This window comes from Daucus carota, chromosome 9, assembly GCF_001625215.2.
Source record: "Daucus carota subsp. sativus chromosome 9, DH1 v3.0, whole genome shotgun sequence".
NCBI lineage: Eukaryota > Viridiplantae > Streptophyta > Magnoliopsida > Apiales > Apiaceae > Daucus > Daucus carota.
In genome coordinates this window covers 244,964-253,064 of record NC_030389.2, presented here as the reverse complement: position 1 = coordinate 253,064, position 8,101 = coordinate 244,964, and the positions used below count along the sequence as shown (strand labels likewise).

Genomic DNA, 8,101 nt, shown 5'->3' with positions numbered 1-8,101 from the left:
GCAGACACAAGTGTGCTGAGAGCAAGTCGTATAGGTTACCTAAACTTTCTCCTAAACTCACATTTAGATAATGTACTAAAAAAAAGTACTCCAACACTCTCTTAATGGTTACATAAATCACTAGTATAACCTCAAATCTCCTAGCCATTACCTATTTATAAGTATCCCGTGGCCATTACCTATTTAATATTTATGAATAAAGTAATCATCTCTCTCCTTTTTTCTTTGTCTTTTTTTTCTCTCTCTCATTCTCTCTGTCAAATTTGTTATTAAAATAATTTTAAGAGAACAAATATAGAGATTGCTTTTGGAGTTGACACTAAAAATAAATTTATCTAAATACTCGTCAAGATTCATTATTTTATATTATTGATAAGTAATTATATAGGTATTCAACTTTGAAGTCTACATTCATTCACTCACATGGATAAATTAATTTTTGCCCCTCAAACTCTTCCTAATTTACACTTTTAGCCAACCTCACCCTGAACAAACGAGTACACATCTAAAATATTAAAATGAAAAAGTAAAACAGACAAAGTACACACACACACAAATATATATCATATTATCATCAAGTTTTCTCTTTTTTCTTCAAGTTCAACCCCTTTTAATCTTCTCAGATCCATATTCTTATTTTTATCATTAATTTTTACAAATCTCCTGGTAGGTTTGAATCCATGGTTCTTGTCTGAAAATCTACTTGTGTTCTGCTTAGGTTGTTTATTGAACAAGTCTAACCTTTGTCAAACTAAAAGAAGAGCTGCACTTTTCATGTCTTTACTTGGTTTTATTATGTAAATGATCAGTTGCTGAAGATGAGTTCCAAGTAAACAAACAAAGGTATGATCTTTATGTTTCTATTGTTTGTATAAGTTGAATTTTATTAGTTTAGCTTTAATCTTTATGTTTCTATTGTTTGCATAAGTTGAATTTTATTATTTTAGCTTTAAATATGATTTGTGTAACTGATAGATCTTTGCTTTGAAATTTTGTTGATAATTTCATGTTCTAAAGGATTTTTGGTTTTTATTACGCTAGATCTTGTTAAAAGTTTGAATCTTGATTAATTTTTGTTTTGTTTTTTATATATGAGATGATGGGTTGTGAGTTTGGTATTGTTTGTTATTAAAGTTTGTGTCTTTTTGATATGTATGTGCTGTATTGATAGGTTTGTGTGGTCAGAAATATAAGGGGGGTGTATCAAGATTATGGAAGAGGTGGGTACTCAAGTTGCTTCTTCTCATTATATTCACCAATCACTTTCCAAGCATTTTCTTGACTCACAACACCACCCCATGGCTGCGGCTAAGAAGCGTAGTATGCCTTTCCATCCCCTCGGTTTTCACCTACCACAGTCGCAACAGCAGCAGCCTATGTTTGGTTCTGGATTTCAACAAAGCAGGGGTCAGTGGGACCCTAATGGTTGGGATTGGGACAGTGCAAAATTTCTTGCAAAGCCAGTGGAATCGGATGTTATCCGCGGGGGACCTTCGACAATGTCTGTGCAATCTGTAATGCAGAGAGGTCACGGTGATGAGATAATTGCAGCGAATTCTGTGGATTTGAGGGGAAATCATGTAGTGGAAGATGATGAGAATCTACTTTTAAAGCTCGGGGGAAGCCGTGTTAATTCTGCGGAGGAGAATGTTTTGAGGCCTAACAAGAAAGTCAGATCTGGATCTCCTGCTGGTGGGAACTATCCTAAATGTCAAGTTGATGACTGTAAGGAGGATCTTTCAACTGCTAAAGACTATCACAGGCGGCATAAGGTGTGTGAAGTCCACAGTAAAGCTACCAAGGCTATTGTGGGAAAGCAGATGCAGCGGTTTTGTCAGCAGTGTAGCAGGTTTGTGGCTTTGTTTCTCGACTTAAACATTTCATGTTAAATTAGTTTGTGCTATTAGGACATGTTCCACTTCGTGTGTAATGGAATCTTTTTCTCATGGTGTGAATTGAGAGGGGCTTACCGTTCTTTGTTGTTACTAAGCAAATTTTGTTTATGCATTTTTTTTGCAGGTTTCACCCTCTTTCAGAGTTTGACGAGGGAAAGCGAAGTTGTAGGCGGAGGCTAGCAGGGCATAATCGGCGAAGGAGGAAAACTCAACCAGATGATGTTACCTCCAAGTTGTTACCTCCCACTAACCGTGAGAATGTTAGTAACGGAGATGTGGATCTTGTCAATATTTTAGCAATTCTAGCTCGTGCACAAGGTACATTTTTCTGTGTTGCTTTGTTTGAATCCCCAGTTTGTTGTTTGCACATCTGTACCGAGCATAAAAGCCTAATACTAATATATGCAAATTACTAGGGAATACTGAAGATGGCAGCATTAATGGCTCATCGATTCCCAATAAAGATCAGCTTATTCAAATCCTTCAAAAGATTAACGCGTTACCTTTGCCAGCGGATTTTTCTGCAAAGTTTCCTCCTTCAGGAGTCACTAGTAACATTGCTCCGTTTCAGTCAGAGAGCGAAAATAAACTGAATGGAAATAATTCTCACTCGTCAACTCTGGACTTGCTCGCTGTTCTTTCAGGAAATCAAGCAGGATCCTCTCCTGATGCCACTGCAGTTCCTTCCCGAAGAAGCAGTCATGGGAGCGACAGTGAAAAGACTAGGTCTCCATGTACCAATATGCAAACCAGACACCAGAATGAGTTTGCTTCAGTTGGAGAAAGAAGTAGTACTAGTTATCAGTCTCCTACAGAATGTTCAGATGGCCAAGTGCAGGAAATTCGTACTAATTTACCGTTGCAGCTTTTCAGTTCCTCTCCTGAAAGTGACAGCGCACCGAAATTGGCATCAAGCACGAAATACTTCTCATCAGGTAGCAGTAACCCTATGGAAGAAAGGTCACCTTCATCTTCTCCGCCTTTTGTGCAAAAGTTGTTTCCCACAGTTTTCTCAAGAGAAGCAGTAAATCCCAAGAGATTGTTAAATAGACTTGAGTTTAATGGGAGTTCTAAAGCTGGTAAGGATAAAGGCTGCTCCACGTCTCTTGATCTTTTTGGAGGGATGAATAAATGTGTTGACGATAGTTCTGTTCAAAGTTTTCCATACCAGGCAGGGTACACATCCTCTTCTGGATCGGATCATTCACCTTCAAGTTTAAATTCGGATGCTCAGGTAATATAGAAGACTTGTCCTGTTTTTGACATCTAATTTGATATCGCTTTATCTTATTATTCAAATTTAATGAGACGCTGACTACCTCTCAGAATCGTTCTGGACGGATATATTTCAAGTTAATCGATAGGGATCCTAGTCAGTTACCTGGAAAACTGAGAACACAGGTAAGCCACAATCTTTGTAACCTCCAACTGTTATCTTATATTTGATTTATCCAAACATAGGATAATTGATTACCTTTTTGATTTCAGATCTTTAATTGGCTTGGTCAAAGTCCATCAGAAATGGAAAGTTACATAAGACCTGGTTGTGTAGTACTATCAATCTATATTTCTATGCCGTCTTCTGCCTGGGAGCAGGTAATTTAAATATTTTAGAGGATAAAATCAGCTCTGTTGTTTTATGTAAAGATTATTCTTTTTGTTGTTTTGGGTAGTCTATTCGCTGCTGAATATTTCTTATGTTTGCAGCTTGAAGACAATCTACTTCAAAACATCACTTCTTTGGTTAAAGATTCGGAAGATCCATTTTGGAGAAAGGGAAGATTCTTAATTAATGCTGGAAGACAGTTGGCATCGTATCAAGATGGTGAGTGTTCTTATGATCACAATTCCAATAATCATACTTCTTGTTGGTTTTAGACATGTGCTGGTAGCTTATATAGTTCCCTAAACGAATTGAGTACATATGTAGAGTAAAGTGCATTTTGTGTACCTCACACCACTTTTAAGACCAAACTTACAAAACCCTCACTTGCAATACTATTGTATCAAAGTAAATGCAAATTATGTACTGCCGTCTATCAGGGGTTAATGCCGTGAAGTAATTAAGCGGGATTTTAATAAGTCATCTCCCTTTTTCTGTAAACTAAACTCTCTTATCTTTCCCCAGTTGATGGCTGGCAACTCTACAGCACAGTAGATTACATGACTTGTGTTTTATGGAAACACGAGATGAATATGCAAGGTTATACAGCCTCTACCTTTTACAATCTGGAGGAGTCAGCAAAAACAGTGATGACTAGCAATTTATAAATGGTATTAAAGAAAATGGAGTCTAGAACTTGACCTTCATAAATGATAAAACATTAGCTTACAGTAGATAAAATTTTACCATGCATTGCATTACATAAAATTCACCAAACGACCAACAACAAAGATAACAAAACAACCACAAAGAGAGGTCATTACCAGCACCTTCATTTTCGAAAACATCAATCTCACTTCGGTGTCTCACAATCTTTCCGTTCGGCCGACGAGTAAATGAAGTTCAATAGTGGGTGTATCCACCTATGAAACCCACAAACATCTCAGCATATTTTCTAAATCGTCGACCTCCATTTTCACCAAACAATCGACTTTTTTCAACACTCATTCACACACAATCCCAAGTTAGATCAAGTATAACCTCAGATTCTTTAAGGTACCAGATTATACTTGTGATTAAGGGTAAATAATGACGGAGTTCTGGTTCACTGGCTAGAAGATATACTTGATAAGAATATGCATATTTGGAAGAAATAAAATGTAAAACTGTACTGATTAGCTCATGGAGCTGGAGTTTATATACAAAACAGAATGAAAGCTAATAGAATTGACAGCTAAGCTAACTAACTAGACAGCTGGAACACAGCTGGAATATTGAGCTATTTACAATATTTACATATCAGTTTAATAATACTTCTGGGATTCTTTGCTAGAACACATACGCAAAAGAGCTGGTGCAAAAAGTAAAATGAGCTGTTGCAGTAAGTAAATTACTGAAATACCTTATTTACTTAACGGCGTTAACCCCTCATAGACGGCAGTACATAATTTGCATTGACTTTGATACTATAGTATTGCAAGTGAAGTTTTTTTAATTTGATATTGAAAGTGGTGTTAGGCCTTAAGTTGAGGTACACAAAATGCACTTTACTCTACATATGTATTTATATTCAGTCACTAGCTATCTTTGGCCTAAGTTGATGTTATCCATCTACAGGAAAGGCTCACCTCCGTAAAGCTACGAGGGCATGGAGTTTTCCTGAAGTAGTCTCTGTGTCCCCTTTGGCAGTTGTTGGTGGGCAGGAGACCACTATATTACTGAAGGGGAGAAATTTGAGTGATCAATACACCAAGTGAGTAGCTTATTCTTACCATTGCAAATGTTAAGTTTGCTAGTTTTACTATATTAAAATTGATTTAATGCTATTCTAGAGTTTTCTGCACGCACGCTGTTGGATACAAGCTTGAGGAAACTTCTGGATCAGCTTCCGATGATACTACATATGATAGTATAACTTTACACAATTTTACGGTTGCTGATGAAGCACCTGGTGTACTTGGGAGGTGCTTCATTGAGGTATTGATTAATTAATAAGCAAGTAATAAATTACATCACCATGCATGTATCTTCAAACAAGATTATAATACTGCTTTCATGAACAGGTTGAAAATGGTTTTAGGGGCACCAGCTTCCCTATAATTATTGCCAATGCTACCATCTGTAAAGAGTTAAACCTTCTGGAGTCTGCATTTGATAAAGTTGCAGCACCACGTGATGCTATCTCAGAGGAATCGTTCCTTGATTCTGGACGACCCATATCAAGGGAAGATGTTCTACATTTCTTGAATGAGCTTGGATGGGTACTCCAAAGAAAAAGATACATGTCCATGTTTGAGGTCCCCGAATATAAGCTCCACCGTTTCAAATTTCTGTTTATCTTCTCAGTTGAACATGACTTTTGTGCTTTGGTTAAAACCCTCCTAGACGTTCTTCTTGAAATATGTTTGGGTAGGGATGAATTGTCGAGAGAGTCGCTACAGATGCTGTTAGAGATCCACCTTTTAAATAGGGCAGTTAAAATGAGGTCTAGAAAAATGGTAGACTTGCTGATTAATTATTTTGTACCTACTGATTCCGGAAAGACATACATCTTCCTACCAAATCTTGCTGGGCCTGGCGGTATTACACCTCTACATTTGGCTGCATGCATGTCAGATGCAAATTCTATGGTTGACACTTTGACAACCGACCCGCTGGAGGTGTGTAATTTTATCATTATTTTTTGGTTTCTAGTTATCCAGATTTAAAATCTCATTAGTCATGATCCTTATTCCTTGGCACCTCATAATACTCAAAAGATAGATTTTAGTTTCCCAAAAACTGTTGATAATTTCTTTTTTTTTTTTAAAAAATCCTTTATATGTGCCTCTGTTTTTGTCCAACTGTAGATTGGTTTGCATGGATGGGATTCCCTTCTTGATGCAAATGGCCTCTCTCCTTGTGCTTATGCTCAGATGAGAAACAATCACTCTTACAATGCGTTAGTAGCTCGAAAGCTTGTTGACAGAAAAAATGGTCAAGTCTCTGTTCCGGTAGGTGATGAGATACAAGAACAATCACTAATTGCGGGTCAGATCCACCAAGCTAGCTTTCAAATCAGACAAGGGCAAAAATCTTGTTCAAAGTGCGCCGTCGGGGCTGCTAGGTACAATAGGAAGACTTCAGCCTCACAAGGCTTGCTTCACCGGCCCTATATACATTCAATGCTTGCCATTGCTGCTGTTTGTGTTTGTGTATGCCTATTCTTAAGAGGAGCTCCAGATATAGGTCTAGTTGCCCCATTCAAGTGGGAAAATCTAGGATATGGGGCAGTGTAGTCCGTTACAACTATACATACACCGTTTCTCGGACCAAGGCCAATAATTGTTGTGGAAATTGATAAACTGAAAAAAAGTTACAATTAAAGAAGAGAAAGGATAAAGCTGATCATAATATTGTGGCCTGAGGAGGAATATGCTATGCTTCAAAGTAGTATTAGGCTCATGCTAATAATTTTCAAGCTTTGGTTGGAGAAAACAGAGTTGAGAGTAATTTTGTGGCAAGGACTGAATTGATATCATTATTCTCAAGTAGTGCTGTTCTTTAAGTCTCGAGTGTTGCATGACATTGTAAGATCATATGATATGGACTGGAGAGGCTGCATTTGAAGCAAGGAGCAATAAAGGCTCAACTGGTGTCAGTAGCAGTGTAAGATATAGTTTACTGTTCTGTAAAGCCATTTAGTTTTTCACCTTAATTTTGTTGTGGTTTTTTTTTCTTTGACTTGTTTATGTTTTTGAAAAATCATGCTGACTATTATATTACTGTAAACTGTAAAGAATCTACAGGATCTTATGAACCTATAATATACTTAGATATAAATAAGCAGCCAACTACTTTTTCCCACCTTTAGTATAAATAAAGAATTACATTTTCTATTTACTACATCATTGTTTGTTTTTTATGATAATTTGCTACGTCATTGTTGGACTACACAGATTCGACAAGTTCTAATAATTTTATACATTATATAATCTGCTGTGTAATTAAAGCATTAAGGTTAGGGAGAAACAAAAGTAACGTTGGAGTGCTCTATTTCAGCTGATCAAGCATTAGGTTCTAAAAATGCAGTAAATCAGATATCAGAGTGCTAGAGGTATTCCAAACACAATTTGAGTGCCCTTTCCTGAAGCTGAAATTTACTCTTCTTACAGGAAAAAGTTTCAGATGCTTCTGTAAGTTCAGAACTACAGGCATCAGTATTAAGAAATCTGTGGTTTTGGCATGATGGCTGCTTGTTATATTGTGTAACAGGCATTATCATTGTTAATAGTTTATTGTGTTTTAATTAGTTGCAGCCAGATCCTTCATACGAGTTTGTGCTTTTGGTTCAGCATACAGTTCCACCTGCTGTGAACTTGGGTCTGACCAATTTCATTCAGCTACAAATATTTTTGTATGGTCTCGGTTTTTTTTTCGAGGGTGCTATATATTATCTGGTCTTGTTTGTTCTAAGTTTTCAAAATTTTCAGATGTCTTGTCTTCTTGGCAGGGGCGTAGCCAGAAAATTCATAAACTGGGGTCAAAATATTATATTCCCTTCGTTCCGCCAGAGTGTTTACGTACACCGTTTGCATGCATTTTGAGTCTCTTGTAAAGCATA

At 36.9% G+C, this 8,101-nt stretch overlaps 1 protein-coding gene across 2 annotated transcripts; it reads left to right on the top strand.

The window, feature by feature from the left end:
* Positions 1–520: 520 nt before the first annotated feature.
* On the top strand, positions 521–7,344 carry LOC108195924 (squamosa promoter-binding-like protein 14). 2 transcript variants are annotated; one of them, XM_017362941.2, is made up of 11 exons: positions 521–843; positions 1,172–1,849; positions 2,020–2,213; positions 2,312–3,129; positions 3,222–3,296; positions 3,384–3,491; positions 3,603–3,720; positions 5,116–5,251; positions 5,331–5,475; positions 5,562–6,158; positions 6,348–7,344. In XM_017362941.2, exons 2-11 carry the CDS (start codon positions 1,212–1,214, stop codon positions 6,774–6,776), a joined length of 3,258 nt encoding a protein of 1,085 aa, XP_017218430.2. In that variant the 5' UTR covers positions 521–843; positions 1,172–1,211; the 3' UTR covers positions 6,777–7,344. The 2 variants fall into 2 exon arrangements, with proteins under 2 accessions (XP_017218430.2, XP_017218431.2); XM_017362942.2 differs by having other exon boundaries at positions 545–843; positions 2,324–3,129.
* Positions 7,345–8,101: the final 757 nt, after the last annotated feature.